Source organism: Chiloscyllium plagiosum, unplaced genomic scaffold (assembly GCF_037043375.1).
Source record: "Chiloscyllium plagiosum isolate Xiang-an unplaced genomic scaffold, Cpla_swu_hap1 HiC_scaffold_10, whole genome shotgun sequence".
Classification (NCBI taxonomy): domain Eukaryota; kingdom Metazoa; phylum Chordata; class Chondrichthyes; order Orectolobiformes; family Hemiscylliidae; genus Chiloscyllium; species Chiloscyllium plagiosum.
The window spans coordinates 84012169-84030840 of record NW_028270148.1 but is presented as its reverse complement, the minus strand read 5'-3'; the positions used below and the strand labels follow the sequence as shown (position 1 = coordinate 84030840).

General features: G+C 41.6%; 1 protein-coding gene across 4 annotated transcripts in view; it reads right to left on the bottom strand.

The window, feature by feature from the left end:
• cep43 (centrosomal protein 43) overlaps window positions 1–18672 on the bottom strand; it is a 114932-nt gene that overhangs the window by 67444 nt on the left and 28816 nt on the right. For all 4 annotated transcript variants that reach the window (XM_043696270.2, XM_087991508.1, XM_087991509.1 and 1 more), the window contains exons 4-9: window positions 11652–11740; window positions 5340–5477; window positions 2859–2885; window positions 1368–1424; window positions 742–812; window positions 591–640 (exon numbers count right to left, since the gene is read on the bottom strand). In XM_043696270.2, the coding sequence (XP_043552205.1) occupies window positions 591–640; window positions 742–812; window positions 1368–1424; window positions 2859–2885; window positions 5340–5477; window positions 11652–11740 (432 nt within the window). The remainder of the gene's footprint in view (window positions 1–590; window positions 641–741; window positions 813–1367; window positions 1425–2858; window positions 2886–5339; window positions 5478–11651; window positions 11741–18672) is intronic.

Sequence of the window (18672 nt, the reverse complement as noted above, 5' to 3'; positions counted from 1 at the left end):
TGGTTTCCTAGATTTACTGCTTATATGAGAAGGCTGTCCCATGAATGAAGGTTAAGTAGAATTGCCCTATATTCTCCAGAATTTTACAAAAATGAAGGGTTACTTCAATGAAAAACAAAAGGTCACACAGGGTTTGACAAAATAAATGCTGAAAATATTTCCCATTGAACTTGGGGCGATGGTCTCATTAACGAGCATGTTTAAGACTGCGATCAATAGATCTTTTGAAAGCGCCATTGGAAGTCAAAAGAATATAGGAAGAAAGTAGAGTTAACAGAGATACTCAGGCGTAATACAGAATGGGCCAGCAGTTAGAGCCGCCAAATATTCTACTCCTAATTTCTCTCATTCTTTATGAAACTGCACGTTATGGATTTATCAAATGATTACCAAGACAGGAAAGTTCCCTTTTTGTTGAAGTATGAATGTCAAAGTAGAATGAATCTTCAGAGGTACATCTAACAATATTAGTAATATAATAAACACACTAGAAAGATTAAACATTAATTTTACTGGGATCAGATTACAAAATTCCAATTACTTCAGCAGCCTTAAATGTATTTTAAAAGCTTATTGTCAAATATACTTACCATTATTAAAAGCTTTAAATTCGTCATTTACATATCTGTCCAGCATATTCCTATCAGTGAAACAAATTACGGTTACAATGGTTAAAATGCAACAAAAATCAAGGTTTGAAACAAAGTGCAATTCCAAAGTAAACAGTGAAAACTAACTTACTTGTGAAAGTGAGGAAAGAGGTCTATGAATAGTTCCTTCAGTTCTTCTTTGCTTATCTCACCATTTTTGTCCTAAAATCAAGGCAAGCCATGGACTTTTTAAGACATTAGATCAAACGCACATTTCCAAATTTTTGATGAACAGAGAACACTCCCAAAAGATTCATATTCCTTGCCTGTACACTAACTGAGCTAAATCTAGTATTTAATTGAATATTGAAAAAACAGAACTCAAAAGGATTCTCCTGAAATCATAGAAAATATCACTCCTCATGATTTCTTGCATTGAGTCTGTGTATTAAAGTTCAAGTTCATAAAATCATTTGTTATGGGCCTGAGATTTTCTGACATGCTCACCTGGCGAGCAATCACAAGCAGTGATTAAAAAATAGATTCTTTTATTTTCATGTTGTACTATATTTTTATATTTGATTGTTTGTGTAATTAAAATGTGTAAATTTACACCATTCATAAAAATAGATTTTTATGGCAATAGTGGTAAAACTTCAACCTCACAAATCAATGCATAACAAAAGGGCATCAAAATACGTATGAAATTGCAATATACACAAAACGCAGCACATATTTACAATCTAATTTAAACTGGCAGGAAAAGTTAAAACTCACTTTATCATAAAATTCAAACTTTTTCTTGGCTTCTGCTATATGTTTTGCTGACAACTCCTGGAAAACCAAAATCACAATCAGCTTTTAACCAAAATGAGGAAAAATATTTGAATTGCTACACAGTTTCAAATTTAAATTAGGCAGCAAAATATTTACCATCCCTCTGTTACGTTTTGTTGTACACTAAAACAATGTCAACAATTTCAAGTTTCTGAGAAATTGTGATACTGGAGTAACATTAGTTCATGCAGCTATGGTAGGCTCTCATAATGTGCATAAACAAGACATACAAGAAGCCATTCAGCCCATCCAGCTTGCACCGGCTCCTTCAAATAAACAGATGAACCATTCAAATCATTTTCATATTTCTGCAAACGTTTTCTCCATTAAGTAGCTATCCAAAATCCCTTTGAAGGCTATTAGTGAATCTATATTCACGTATCAGATAGACTGATTCAATTCCAAAATGCTCTTGTTAAAATAAAGTATTTCCACATATCACAAATGGTCATCAACTTTAGTCACTGGAAATAGTCACGTGCCCATCCATGCCACCAGCCCATTTATTGCCCCATTGAAATCTATTACTATCTCCCTTAAGTTCTGTCTCATTCACAAATTTCAACACTGTGCTTGTAACTCTAAGTCACTCCAAGCTTTGCTCACTACTTACGTTCCCCACATCCCCCTCACTCTGTCATTCCTCACTCACCCATTCTGCACCCCAACAGCAGTCACCAAATCCAATCCTGCTTTCAGTTCCATCTTGGTTATTTAATTCCACCGGTATCCAGAGACAATGGGTGAGAAAGCCGGATTAAAAGAATAAAGAAGTTACTAAAAATATTCAGCATTGAGCTCAAGGCAGATCTTGAGGAGCCTGTATTCATCTTGTAATGACACAGGTGTGGTTTACTGGAGTTGTACTACATCTGCAGCTTTCAACTCTTCTACAGTGACGAGAATAACTTCCCTCCGCAGCCTACAAAAATGTTAAGAATGTCATTTTTAAAATAGTCAGTGAGGAATCCCTCTGCTTTGCTGGTGACGTCAAGATCTATGCACTCTCTCACTTTCTACCAGTAAAATTTCACAATTCTCAGAAAATACCTGCTAATTGCTTCATTTAAATCTGAATTAGTTTCCCAGTGCTGCTGGTGGTTTGTCACTAGCATGTTGAACTACCTCCCAGGATATAAAAGAGGAATTAGAACATGTTAGCATTCCCAGTCATGCATTTTCTAATTTTCCTCATCCACATCCCCTCACTGTTTGCATCTCAGATATGCCTCTAATTCAATGACCTGGTAAAATGACAAAAAAAAAACTCCCACTGGATCACTTATTGAAAAGCTACTAAATTTGTATCTCAAAATAATTATTCAGGTTGAGAATAGAAAGAAGACCACATTGGGATGTACATCCCAGTAACCTGTAGGAAACAATAAATTATCACAAGTCATTCAAAGTGAGGCATAAATTATTTAGTACCTTAGGAACATAATTGAGTGAGTCACCCTGCAATAAAAAGAGCACATCATTATTGTGATATTCTTATGAACTCCCCACCACCAACTTTGTGTTAATGTCCTGCAAATACATTTAGTTTCTTTTTAGAAATTACTTTTAAAAGTGTTACATTTAAAATTGCTTTTCAATTTGTGCTTTGAATATTGAATCTTAAAATGTAATATCTTAAGCATTCAAAATTATACAGAACTGTATACTTTTCCTTATCATGTTAGACAGAAACAACAGTAGTGATGATTTCTGGCTTGTAAACAGAATGTTATTTTAACATTTAAATACTTATTCAAGCAGTTATCCTGGGAGCCTTCAGAATAGAGATACCTCCAACAAGTTTACTGATTTTCCCAAATTATAAAATAGTAGACTAACTCAGGAGTAAATGATGAGCTCTAATTTGCCTCAGCATCATGGAAAGAAGAGCAGAGTTGAAAAATCAGCCAGCATTGTCATTACTAATCCGTACTTATCAACTTCTAATTCTGACAACTAAGAAATGGACCAAAAAAATTTTAACATCAATTTTGAAGGAAGATTTAAAAACTTAAAAGGAATTTTGTCCTTGTTTATTTCTTGAGTACAAAATTAATTGGGGTATAATAATGAAAGTTAGGTATGAGAAAAAGTACAGGTATAAATAAGTTAACAGAAGTTAAAACAGCTATATCTGACTGACAAACTTCTTTGAAAGGGGTAGAAACTATATGACAGTGCCGCAACATACGTAGTTCTGGACTGTCTGAAAGCTTTTAAAAAAAGAGGTCTTACATGATCATATAGCATAAAAACAGGCCCATTGGTCCAACATGTCTACGCTGACCAAATTACAACAATCCCATTTATCTGCACTTCATCCATCACCTACTATACTCTGGTTAAGTGCTCATCCAGATACTTCTTCAATGTTGCAAGTGTATCTGCCTCTGCCACCCTCTCAGGCAGCATGTACCATTTGTCTACTATTAGCGGGTGAAAAAAAACTTTCTCAGATCTCCTCTAAACCACTTACTCTTCACCTTAAATTTATGCACTCTGGTCTTAGACACATCTGCTATGGGGAAAAGATTATTATCGACCCTATGCTTCTCAAACTCGCACACATCATTTAATACCTCCCCCGCTCCAAAGAAAACAAATCCAGCCTCCTCATAACTGAGACTTTCCATAACAGACAACATCCCACTGAATTTTCTCTGCACTGAACAGGGTGTAAATCACGTCCTTCCAGTAGTGTGGTGACTAAAATTACACATATATGCAATCTATGACCTAACCAATGGTTTATAAAATTGTAACAAGACTTCCTTGCTCCTATATTCTATGTCCCTGCTAATGAAGTAATTGAGCAACACTAATAAACCATGCCACTTGAGGATAGATCACATGAATGGTTATCATAATGGAATAGAACTACACCCAATGACGTAAAAACAGAAAGTACTGGAAACATTTAGCAAGTCTGGCTGCAATTGCAGAGAAAGCAAAAGAATTAAAAATTTCAGATTAATGATCTTTCACATGGCCTATTAAAGCAGATGCTATAAATCTGAAATAGTGCAGAATTGAAATATTGAAAGAAAATCAAAACCCATGGACAGTGTGTTGCAAAACCAACTCTTAACACGAACATACAGGGGTTACATTCAGACAGTGGCTCGGCATGAGGCATTCAACATCGTCCAACTGCTCTCATGAGATAATAGTGCAGGGAAATGTCATTACCTGCTACTACCTGGAGCAATCAAGAGATTGATCACTTGATATTATAGTATTGAAACATGCCATTGTTATTAGAACAACAGATGTTGCAGAGAAACTCAGCAAGTCTGACAGCATCTGTAGGAAGAAAACAGAGATAACATTTCGAGTCTAGTGACTCTTCATCAGAAAGCCTATAAACAAAACTGCACAGATTTGCTCGTTGTGCTTCCCACACGATGACCATCCTTCCCTCGCACAACATTGGTTTAACATTGGTGGCTGCAAGATGAGAACCTCCAGTGGCAATTAATCACTTTGCAGCATCAGCTGGCAATGTGACAGGTAGTCTGTCCGCAGGACCCAGACTTAATTGGAGTGCAGAGAGGTACAACTGGCTCCTCAGCAAGTTCAATAGCTTATTTGTTTGTTTTATTTAATAAAAAATTGTGGGCAGCTTTCAGATTTTCATGCCTACATTGCCTCAAAGTTGAACCTGAAGTAGTGACACTGGATCACTAACCTGACATTATTATGCCATATTCTATGCATACTGAAGGCTGGCAGTTGCGGTTGCGGGTGCACGTGATAGTGGCCCTCACAATTTATGGCTGTAAAATCCACTTCGTCACTGATAAACAATTCTCTATCAATCAAAATTACTTTTTGAAAATAGCACCAAAGGCAACAGCTAAGGAAATAAGCATATTACTTATATAATAGAAGATAAATATTCAAAGTACTTACGTCAGAGGGGCAAGTGCCTTTTTCTTTTTGTTGACCGTTTCTTATCACCTCCAACAATAATGGTACTCCCTTCAAATCAGCTCCTTCAGGAATTCCTAGTTCCCTTGCAAGATTATCTCGCCCATCAAGTCCAGTGAACTAAGTACAAAACAAAGCAACCAATAGAAACTGAAGACTTGATAATTTGCAAATATCATAAATCATGTTGACAGGCATGGTGAATGCACTTTTTGGAAACAGTGGCATAATCCAGAGGCGCAGGACAATACACTGGATATATAAGTCAAATCCTACCATGGCAGCATGTGGAATTTAAGTTTAGCATGACAATGCTGTGACTTTGAGAAGTTATTTTGTCCATTTTCTTTTAAAAGGAAATTTTAAGGCAGAGGTCCTAGTGAAAACCATAAAGTGAACAGCTTGGGGGGCCTTGGCTTGGTTTTAAAAGTTGGAACAATAAGAGCAGCCTTCTAACAGACCAGAATTTCTAGTTTTTTTTAAAGTTTAGCTTTAAGCTGTTGGTGCCGAATTCTCAAAAGGGCAGAAGCTGCTGGGGTTTTGAAGTCGTAGAAGCTATCCTTTCTCAGCCACAGCAAGATGTTGGAGTGTCTCGCTGCTGCTGGGTTCGTGACCTGCACCTTTAACAAAATTAGTTTGTTCTTGGCTTTTTTCTCCCCCAGAGTGGTCACAAAGACACAGCTTCCGGGGTGTCGAGTTTTTAAGGGTTTTAGGGCCAATTTGATTATGGCTAACAAGTACTGCTTCAGGCAAAAAGATTTTTAAGTTTTAAACAAACACTTTTACAATAAAAGGGGAGCAGCCAGTACTCCCAGCTCAGCTTTTCTTTACTTTTAGCAGTCTGGCTGTTCAGAGCAAGCAGTTTGTTTTGAGGCTGCTGGTCAAAGAAAGAGCTACATGGCAGAAGGTGTTCCACTGTGAATCCCTCTGTGACAGAAATCTATTTTTCTGAATTTGCCTATTTGCCAAGGGTGTGTTTATAGGATGTTACTATATTGGAACAGTTAGTTAGGTATAGTTACTGTCTATTATTCTGTTAAGTTTTCCAATACAGTTAAGTTAGTCTAAGTTCTTTCTTCGTATTTTAACTATCGTGTTTAAATAAACTGTATTTGCTTAATGTCAAGTAGTCTGACCAGTCACATTACACTCAAGAAGCTTGACATCATCCAGGACAAAGCAGCCCACTTGATTGGCACTGCATCCACTCCCTCCACCACTGACACTCAGGAGCAGCAGTGTATACTATCCACAAGATGCACTGCAGAAATTCACAAAAGATCCTGAGGCAGCACTCTCCAAACCCAGGACCACTTCTATTTAGAAGGACAAGGGCAGCAGATATATGGGAACACCACCACCTTCAAGTTCCCCTCCAAAACACTCACCATCCTGACTTGGAAATCTATCATCGTTCCTTCACTGTCAGTGGGTCAGAATCCTAGAATTCCTTCCCTAATTCCCTCCTTCCCTGTGTGTGGAGTCAGAGGAGATAGGGGAAGCACTAAATGAATACTTTCTGTCAGTATTCACACTAGAAAAAGACAATGTGGTCGAGTGGTACTGAGGTGAAAGTGAGGTCTGCAGATGCTGGAGATCAGAGCTGAAAATGTGTTGCTGGAAAAGCGCAGCAGGTCAGGCAGCATCCAGGGAACAAGAGAATCGACGTTTTGGGCATAAGCCCTTCTTCAGGAATGAGGAAAGTTTGTCCAGCAGGCTAAGATAAAAGGTAGGGAGGAGGGACTTGGGGGAGGGGCATCGGAAATGCGATAGGTGGAAAGAGGTCAAGGTGAGGGTGATAGGTCAGACTGGGGTGGGGGCGGAGAGGTCAGGAAGAAGATTGCAGGTTAGGAAGGCGGTGCTGAGTTCGACGGTTGGAGGAAGAGCGCCTCATCTTCTGCCTAGGAACCCTCCAACCACAAGGGATGAACTCGGATTTCACCAGTTTCCTCGACGGTTGGAGGAAGAGCGCCTCATCTTCCGCCTAGGAACCCTCCAACCACAAGGGATGAACTCTGATTTCACCAGTTTCCTCCTGTACCAACCAGTACCCTTCCACTGACATCCTCCTTCGACTGACTGAACTGGTCCTCACCCTGAACAACTTCTCTTTCCAATCCTCCCACTTCCTCCAAACAAAAGGAGTAGCCATGGGTACCCGCATGGGCCCCAGCTATGCCTGCCTCTTCGTAGGATATGTGGAACAGTCCATCTTCCGCAACTACACTGGCCCCACCCCCCACCTTTTCCTCTGCTACATCGATGACTGTATTCGGCGCCGCCTCGTGCTCCCACGAGGAGGTTGAACAGTTCATCCACTTCACCAACACCTTCCACCCCAACCTCAAATTCACTTGGACAGTCTCAGATTCCTCCCTCCCCTTCCACGACCTTTCTATTTCTATCTCAGGCGACCGAATCAACACGGACATCTACTACAAACCGACCGACTCCCACAGCTACCTGGACTGCACCTCCTCCCACCCTGCCTCCTGTAAAAACGCCATCCCATTCTCCCAATTTCTTCGTCTCCGCCACATCTGCTCCCAGGAGGGCCAGTTCCAAAAACATACAACCTAGATGGCCTCCTTCTTCAAGGACCGCAATTTCCCCCCTCCCCGACGTGGTCGACGATGCCCTCCACCGCATCTCTTCCACTTCCCGCTCCTCCGCCCTTGAGCCCCACCACCAGGACAGAACCCCACTGGTCCTCACCTACCACCCCACCAATCTCCATGTACAACGCATCATCCGCCGTCATTTCCACCACCTCCAAAAGGACCCCACCACCAAGGATATATTTCCCTCCCCTCCCCTATCAACATTCTGTAAAGACCACTCCCTCCGTGACTCCCTCGTCAGATCCACACCCCCCACCAACCCAACCTCCATTCCCGGCACCTTCCCCTGCAACCGCAGGAGGTGCAAGACTTGCGCCCACACCTCCCCCCTCACCTCCCTCCAAGGCCCCAAAGGAAACTTCCATATCTGCCACAGATTCACCTGCACCTCCACACACATCATCTATTGCATCCTCTGCACCCTCCTCTGCACCCGATGTGGCCTCCTCTATATTGGGGAGACTGGCCGCCTACTTGCGGAGCGTTTCAGAGAACACCTCTGGGACACCCGGACCAACCAACCCAACCACCCTGTGGCTCAACACTTCAACTCCCCCTCCCACTCCACCAAGGATATGCAAGTCTTTGGACTCCTCCATCGCCAGACAACAACAACACGATGGTTGGAGGAAGAGCGCCTCAACTTCCGCCTAGGAACCCTCCAACCACAAGGGATGAACTCGGATTTCACCAGTTTCCTCATTTCCCCTCCTCCCACCTTGTCTCAGTCAAATCCATCGAACTCAGCACCGCCTTCCTAACCTGCAATCTTCTTCCTGACCTCTCCGCCCCCACCCCAGTCTGACCTATCACCCTCACCTTGACCTCTTTCCACCTGTCGCATTTCTGACGCCCCTCCCCCGAGTCCCTCCTCCCTACCTTTTATCTTAGCCTGCTGGACAAACTTTCCTCATTCCTGAAGAAGGGCTTATGCCCGAAACGTCGATTCTCCTGTTCCCTGGATGCTGCCTGACCTGCTGCGCTTTTCCAGCAACACATTTTCAGCTCAATACTGAGGTACATAGTACTGGACTAGATAGGATTAAGGTGCATAAGGAGGTGGTATTAGCAATTCTCGGAAGTGTAAAAATAAATAAGTCCCCTGGGCTGGATGGGATTTATACTGGCACTCTTTGGGAAGCCAGGGAGAAGACTGCAGAGCCTTTGGCTTTGATCTTTATGTCCTCATTGTCTACCAGGATGAGTGCCAGAAGACTAGAGGATAGCAAATGTTGTCCCCTTATTCAAGAAGGGGAGTAGAGACAACCCTGGTAATTACAGACCAGTGAGCCTTAATTCAGTTGTGGGTAAAGTGTTGGAAAGGGTTATATAATAGATAGGATTTGAAATCTTCTGATTAGGGATAGTCAACATGGTTTTGTGAAGGATAGGTCGTCCCCCAAAAATCTTATTGAGTTCTTTGAGAAGGTGCCCTAACAGATGGATGAGGGTAAAGCAGTTGATGTGGTGTATATGGACCTCAGTAAGGTATTTGATAAGGTTCCCACGGTGGCTATTGCACAAAATGCGGAGGCATGGGATGGAGGGTGATTTAGCGGTTTGGATCAGAAATTGGCTGGCTGAATAAAGACAAAGGGTGGTTGTTGATGGGAAATATTTATCCTTAAGTTCAGTTACTAGTGGGGTACCACAAGGATCTGTTTTCAGTTCACTGTTGTACAACATTTATATAAATGACTTGGAGGAGGGCCTAGAAGGATGGTTTAGTAAATTTGCGGATGACAAAAAGGTCAATAGAGTTGTGGATAATGACGAAGGATGTTGTAGTTACAGAGACATAGATAAGCTGCAGAGCTGGCAAATGGAGTTTAATGCGGAAAAGTGAGGTGATTCATTTTGGAAGGAGTAACAAGAGTGCAGGGTACTGGGCTAATGGTAAGATTCTTGGTAGTGTAGATGAGCTGAGAGATGTCGGCGTCCACGTACACAGATCCTTGAAAGCTGCCACCCAGGTTGATAGCGTTGTTAAGAAAGCATACATGTATTAGGTTTTATTGGTAGAGAGACTGAGTTTCGGAACCATGAGATCATGCTGCAGCTGTACAGAAGTCTGGTGCAGCTACATTTGGAGTATTGCGCACAGTTCTGGTCACCGCATTATAGGAAGGACTTGGAAGCTTTGGAAAGGGTTCAGAGGAGATTTAGTAGGATGTTGCCTGGTATGGAGGGAAGGTCTTACGAGGAAAGACTAAGGGACTTAGGGCTGTCTTTGTTCAAGAGAAGAAGGTTGAGAGGCGACTTAATTGAGACATAAGATAATCAGAGGATAAGTTGGACAGTGAGAGCCTTTTTCCTCAGATAGTGATAGCTAGCACGAGGGGACATAGCTTTAAATAGAGGGGTGACAGGTATAGGACAGATGTCAGAGGTAGTTTCTTTACTCAGAGTAGTAGGGGCGGGAACACACTGCCTGCAACAGTAGTAAACACACCAACTTTAAGGGCATTGGATAGGCATATGGACAAGAATGGAATAGTGTAGGTTACATGGGCTTCAGCTTGGTTCCACAGGTCGATGCAACATCGAGGGCCAAAGGGCCTGTACTGCGCTGTAATGTTTTATGTTCTAATGGCATTGTGGTTCAACCCACAGCAGGTGAACTGCAGCGGTTCAAGAAGGCAGCTCACCACCTTCTCAAGGGCAACTAGGGACAGGCAATAAATGCTATCTAGCCAATGATGCCCACATTCCACAAAAATGAATAAATTAAAAAACGCCATCTGGAACACGGCACATTACGTTTGCCTTTATGAAAAAGGTTAGGATTTAGCCCACCTTCTTCAAATATTTCGCAAGAGCCTGGCCTTGTCCCTAACTTTAGTTAATTAATAAAACTTGAATTAAACTTCAGTTTAATGTTCATCACTACTGACAATATCAAAATTCTCATAAAAACACAATGTTTCACAAACGCCCTGTGTGTGTTCTGGCCTATGCTGAACTCACAGGCCCACAATAGTGATTGCCTGTTCATGTACCTCTGAATTGGCCCAGCAAGCTGCTCAGTTGTACAAAACCACTACAGAAAATTAAAAATGGGATAAAACCAGACAAACCTCCCAGCACAGACCTAGGCACCAAAAACAATATTGATCAAGGTGTGCCCAGTCAACACTGCAAAGTTTCCTTACTAATAACTAGGGACTTGTACCAAAACCACAAGAGCTATCCTATAGATTAGTCAAGCTTGATATAGTGGTACTCATCAAGCCACCTCTATCATCATGTCCTGTCCCAACAGCAAGACAGACCCACAGAGACACTACTACAGAGATACAATAAAATGTTGGAAACCAAAGGTGAGGTATTTGGAAATTTAAAAATGTGATGGTGAGAAATTTGCAAAGAACTTACAAATATTACAATTGTGACCACACTGCCAAAGTATTTATTTGGCTGTGAAGCACAAAGTAGTATCTTGAGGTTATGAAATGGGTTATAGAAATGCAAATTCTTTACATTCCCTCTTTCTGCATTGGGATGTGTAGGTGTAGATGACATTTTTAAAGAAAAGATATTTTTTCACCATTAAGTTTTGTCAGAAATAAAAATATAGCTGAAAGAGTAACAAGCTCAATATTTTGAATAAGGCTTGACCACCCTAAAGTCTATGACTTAATGTTTAAATTTTTAAAAAGTGAAATTGACTTACCGTGTTTGTTTCTGGTCGGAATACTGCCAAAGTAAAGTCCAGATTGAAAAATTGGAGAAATTCAGCAACAAGACCAGCCACCAAACGCCCTATGAAGGAAAACTGTCTGTCAAATTCTGAACAAATTTACCAGTATGTTTCATATATGGAATGGTTACAGCAAAAGAGGATATCATTTGGCCAACTGCGTTGACCCTGGCTCGATGCAGAGAAACTCAGCTAGTTTTACACCACTGTCCTTTCTGCATAGCCTTAACTTGTTTTCTCTTCAAGTAGTTATTCAGTTTCCTCTTTGATGATATGGGTTAAATCTGCCTTTACCATACTTAGATAGTGCATTCCATATTCTAATCACTCATTGCATAAAATAGGTTTTGTTCCTTTGCCATTCACCTTTAATCAGTGCCTTCTGCTTCTTTACCCTTCCAAAATGGAATGACATCCTGCTCGGGAGATTTGTTAAAATCTCTGTTCAGATTATTTTCTGATAACCACTGGAGATGGGACTTGAATGCCAGCATTCTGACCAGAGGCAGGTACACCATCACTCTATCACATGAGCCCCAGTATCTATTATAATCAAGTTGTTGCCAGATATGGTATGACACACCTCTGGGGCAGATAGAACTTGAACCTGGGTGTCCTGGCTCACAGGCATGGTCACTATCACTTCACCACAAGTCTCACTAGAATGTGATTTTGCAGGTCTCATCATGTTTAGAAATTTCCAATTGTTCAGAATTGTTAAGACTGCATCAATGGGCTTTTAACTTGGCTAAGGTAGATTCATGACTTTTCTGTCACAAGATAGACTTGTTATCCAGTCTAGGCATATTTTGCAATCAACCTGTTTAGAATTATTATGACAAACCTGTGGAGCAGGACTTGAAGCCAGGTTTCCTGGATCAGAGGCAGCAACACTATAACTACTACACTACATGACAAGAATGCTTAAGCAAATATCAATAGCTTCTAATCTACCTGCTCGGATGCGCTACTGTAAACTTATGGAGTAGGTGGGCCTTGAACTTGGGCCTTCTGACTCCTATATAGGGATACTCCCATTGAGCTACAAGAGATTTTATCATCTACTTTGGAGTTAGATATTTTTTAATCAACCTGCTCAGAAATATTAATACATACCTCTGAAGCAGAAGGTTCTTGAAATTAGGTCTGCTGGCTCCACATTAGGGACACTACCATGACACCTCATGAGCCCTTTGCAGGAGGTACCTTTCAGTTCAAGGTAACACTGGACTCAGAAGAGCCTGTTCCACCTAGTTTTTCTCATTTTACATATTTCTGGACTCAGAGTCATGCAGCACAGAAACAGACCCTTCAGTCCAACATGTCCATGCTGACCAAGTTTCTCAAATGAAAATAGGCCCACTTGCCTGCATTTGGCCCATATCCCACTAAACCTTTCCTATTCATGTACCTATCCAAATGTCTTTTCAATGTTGTAACTGTATCTGCATCTACAACTTCCTCTAGCAGTTCATTTCATATATAGAAGAACAGCAGCTCATTTTCCGCTGGGGAGTTCCACAGGTTTTTGGACTCACCATCTGTGTGAAAAAGTTATCCTTCAGGTCCCTTGTAAATCTTTCTCCTCTCACTTTAAAAATATGCCCTCTAGTTTTGAACTCCCCCACCCTAGGGAAAAGACTTTTGCTATTCACCTTACCTATGCCCCTCATGATTTTATTAGCCTCAATAAAGTGACCCGTCAACGTCCCACCTTCCAGTGAAAAAGGCCCCAGCCTACCCTTATAACTCAAACTCTCTAGTCCTGAGGTGGAAAGTAACCCAAGCCTCCTGGCTCAGAGGAGGGACACTATTACTGCTCCAATAGAAATCCGCCAAATATCTTAAGGATTGTTATGAATCAACCTGTTTAGAGATGTTATCACACACCTCTGGAGCAGGTGGGACCTAAACCCAGGCTTCCTGAGTCAGAGATAGGGACACTACCAGACGTCTACTTTGGATATTTTGAATCAACCTGTTCAGGAATGTTATTAAAAACGCTTGTGCAGTTGGAACCTGAATCCAGGCCTTCTGGATCAGAGGTTGAGACAGTATCACTGCATCACAAGAGCCCTAGCTCTTCAGGATAATATTTTCTAATCAACCTATTCAAGAATGTTATTAGATACCTCTGCAGCAGATGAGACTTGAACCTGTGTCTCCTGTTTTAAAAGTAGGGACATTACCACTATGCCACAAGAACCCTTCTTACGTTAGAGAGAGGTCCCAGTGATTTTGAATGCCTGTAACAAATTTACTCTCAAACTAAAACACCAAAAGAACTGCAAATGCTGGAAATCAGATACAAAAACAGAAATTGCTGTAAAATCTCAGCAGGTCTTGCTGCATAGAGTCATAGAAACGTATAGCATGGAAACAGACCCTTCGATTGGAACCCGTCCATGCCGACTAGATATCCTAACCCAATCTAGTCCCACTTGCCAGCACCCGGCCCATATCCCTCCAAACCCTTCCTATTCATGTACCCATCCAGAAGCATTTTAAATGTTGCAATTGTACCAACCTCCACCACTTCCTCTGGCAGCTCATTCCATACATGTACCATCCACTGTGTGAAAAAGTTGCCCTTTAGGTCTCTTTTATATCTTTCTCCTCTCACCTCCACATTTCTTCATGGTTGCCTCCTCAATTGCTAGTAGGAGCTTCCTATTTTCAATTTCAAGCCAATTACCATACCACTCCCTCCATCTTGATTCTAAATCCTCTACTCATCTACCAGCTTCCTCAGCAAGTTCTCATTCCTTAGGATACCCTGCCTATTCTTGATTCACCAATGATCTTGCTTTCTCCACCTTCCTGAAAACTCATTACTCATGTTCGCTACACTCAACAATATACACCAAACCGCTGTCTTGATAAGTACTTTTCTCAAGACCTCTACTCATTCCTATGTTAAGCAATTTTTCATCCGTGCAGTGAAATCAGAGTTAATGTTTCGGTTCCAGTGACGTTTCTTCAGAACTGATGGTAGCTAGGAAAACATTGTTTATATGCAAAAAAGGGGGGGTGGGAGGGGCAGGGAGTAAACAATAGGTGGAGAGAGAGCCCAAAGAGAAAGAACAGTTGGAAAGACAAAGGAGTGGATAACAGCCAGTCTAGGAGAGTGAATGGCTGCTAATGGGGACTATTAGTGGCCAAAAATGAGTAGTTTGTAATAGTAGACCATGGGATAACAAGGTCTGCTGTTGTGGTAAGGACATGGAAGAAAGTGCCTCAAGCCCTAAAATTGTCAAACCTGGTATTGGGTCCAGAAGGTTGTAGAGTTCACAAGCAGAAAATGAGGTACTATTCTTCCAGTTTGCGCTGAGCTTTTGAGACTGCAGCAAGCCTGAAACAGAGATTTTGGCCAGGGAACAAGGTGTTACGTTGAAGTGGCAGGCAACCAGAAGCTTGGTCTTTTTTGCGAACAAAACATTGGTGTTCTGTGAAGTGGTCACCCAGTCCACTCTGCATTTAACCAATATAGAGGAGACCATACTGTCAGCAGCAAATGCTGTATACGTGATTGAGTGAAGTGCAGGTCAAGCATTATTTCACCTGGAAGTTGTGTTTTGGCCCTTAGATATTAGGGAAGGAGGAAGTAAATGGGCAGGTGTAACACCTTCTGCATTTGCAGGGCAAGGTGCCATGGGGCTGTGAGGGATTGTTGGGAGTGAAAGAGGAGTGGACTAGAACGTCCATGAGTGAATGGCCCTTGCTGACAAGGCAGGGGAGGGGAATGGGTGTCTGCGGGTGGCATCCAGCTAGAAGTGGCAGACATGGCAGCTAATGATTCTCTGGATGCTGGTGGGATGGTAGGTGAGGACAATGTACCAGAGAAACAGTTGTGGGTGGAGGCTGGAATAGGACTTGAACAAAGATACATTCGATGTATCCCACAAAGAGACAGACGTAACTAGGGGCCATGCAGAAATCCATGGCCACCGCTAACCTGAAGAATAAGTTACTCTCGAAAGTCTCTTCTCAGAGTACAGCCGTTTCTCCAATCAATCCATGTAACTCACGTCCTTTATTGTCTGATCAAATTTTATAAATCTTTCTGTACACTCACTCACTCCTTCACATCTCATGTACAGTAAGGAACCCAGAATGGGACACAATAATTTAGTTGAGTTGTCATGTTTTATAAAGATTCCCAATAACCTCCTGTCTAATGCACTACATACCCTTATTCATACATAACATAGAAAATCCTGACTCTCATGCTCCTGAATTGCTTACATCCTGAGACTGAGTAATCCACCTGGAGACATCAAGTGTGGCTTTAGACTGTTCTCAGAAAACCTTCAGTATGCTGTACTGCCAGACAAATTCAAGAAAAATGCCAAAATCAACACCAGGAATCCTTCACTGCATTAATTGGTCTGACCAAAGCATTTCACTCTAATTCACAAAGCTCTGCGATTGCAGTCCAAAGATCTGGATCTCCGACAAACTACATCATAATTCTGCAATTATGTCATTTGAGTTGAAGATCTGAAACACAGCTACAAAATCCAAACCAGGATTAAGGAAGACTATGTGAAAGTCTCCGAAGTTCACCTTAAAAGATCACTGCCTTCCGGTGTCAGTACTAAATAACACCTAGAATGGAAAACTAGCTTCAGTCACCTTAGTGCCAAAATGATCACAGAATCCTTACAGTGCGAAAACAGCCTATTTGACACAAGTCCACACCGACCCTCTGAAGAGTATCCCACCCAGACCCATTCCCTTATCCTATTACTCTACATTTCCCCTGACTAATAAACACATCCCTGAACATTATGGGCAATTTGGCTTGGTCAATTCACTTAACCTGCATATTCTTGGAGAAAACCCATGCAGACAGGGTAAGAAAGTGCAAACTTAACACAGACAGTCACCCGAGAGCTGGAATCGAACCCGCATCCCTGGCACTGTGAGGCAGCAGTGCTACCCCAAAGTTGCAACACCTGGTATTTACCAATAAAATTCTTCATAAATCATAGAAGTATAGTGTACTGATAGCTTGTCATCTCACACTTAGTCGTAGAGCTGTACAGCATGGAAACAGAACTTTCAGTCCAATTCGTCCATGCCAACCAGATATCCTGAATTAATTTAGTCCCACTTGCCAGCATTTGGCCCATATCCCTCTAAATCATTCCTATACATTTACCCATCCAAATGCCTTGTAAAACATTGTTCTGGCAGCTCATTCTACACATTCAACACACTCTGCATGAACAAATTGTCTCTTAGGTCCCTTTTAAATCTTTCCCCTCTCACTTTAAAACCTACACCTTCTAGTTTTGGATTCCACTGCCTCTGGGAAAAGATCTTGGCTATTCACCTTGTGTATACCCCTCTAGATTTTATAATCCTCTGTAAGGTCACCTCTCAGCCTCCAACATTCCAAGGAAATTAGCCCAGCCTATTCAGCATCTCCCTAATGCTCAAACCCTCCAGCCCTGGCAGCATCCTTGTAAATCTTATATTAACCCTCACATTACACAATATCTTTCATATAGCAGGGTGACCAGAATTGAATGCAATATTCCAAAAGGGGCCTAACCAATGTCCTATACGGCTGCCACATGACCTTCCAACTCATATACTCAAGTCACTGACCAATAAAGGCAAGCATACCACACACCTTCTTCACTACCCTGTCTACCTGTGACTCCACTTTCAAGGAACACTGAACCTGCACTCCAAGGAAACTATGTTCAATAACACTCTCCAGGACCTTACCATTAAGGGTATAAGTCCTGCCCCGATTTGCCTTACCAAAATGCAACATCTCACATTAAACTCTAAACTAAACTCTAAATTAAACTCCTCGGCTCACCAGCCCATCTGATCAAAATCCTGAGGTAACCTTCTTGGCTGTCCATTACAACACCAATTTTGGTGGTCATCTGTGAACTTATTAACCATCCGTCCTATGTTCACGTCCAAGTCATTTATATAAAAATGACAAAAAGCAGTGGGTGTGTATAGTGGAAAAACTATACTACACCATCCTGGTCATCGTTGGTGTCTGTGGTAAATTATGTAAATTGCTGCATTAAATCATACTTATTTCCACTCTGATTTTAATTGCATTTAGCAAGGAAAATGCTAGGTAATAGTGTCCTCTAGTACTTGCTGAGTTTAAAGTGAATAGCTTGTCAATTATGAGGTTCCTCAGTAATATACAACATTGTTTTTTTTCCATACTGTGCAAAATGGCTTTGCATGGAGGCCCCATTGACAAAGTTTGTCACAGCATTAGCCCTGGTTGGTCTAGAAAGAGTTTTGCAAGTCTATACTCTCTCTATGGTAGTTCAAAGCCTGCCATCAGTCAGATGGGTTTTGGAACAAACCCCCACCTTCTAGTGACATCTGGGAGTTTCCCATTCTTTGATGTAAAGGTGTTTTGTTGGTGGATCTTCCTCAGGGAGCTTGCTCCAAACGGGAGCACAGATACAACGTGAGCAGGTCATTATGGAGCGAAAGGGAGGGTCAACATCTGTGAACCAAACATCGAGAAATATATTTCTTCAAGGAAACTCCACTAAAATTCAAACACATGAAAATCAACTCTGATGGACTGGAACAGGTTCAGATGGTCAAAAAACATTTCTCCTGTTAGATGCTGTCTTCCCAACTCAAATAGGCAAAACCCCAGGGAGGAAGAAAAATGTTTCAAAGACAGTTGAGGCTCTCCATGGATCATGGCAGCACTGGCATCAATGACTGGGAGGAGCTTTTCACCAATCTTTCAAAATGGCTACAACTTGTTCATCAAGCTGAATCATAGTTTGATACACATAACTTATTGAAAAGGCAAAGCAGTGGAAAAGAATACGAAGAAACAAATCCTGGACTCTGGATCTCACAATCTTGTGGCACACCCTGCCCCACATACCCAAAAAGATCCACAGATCAACCTGTTCAGTCTCAGTTCTAACCCATGGCAAAAATACGAAGAAGACATTACTTGAAATTGAAGCACAGCTAACAA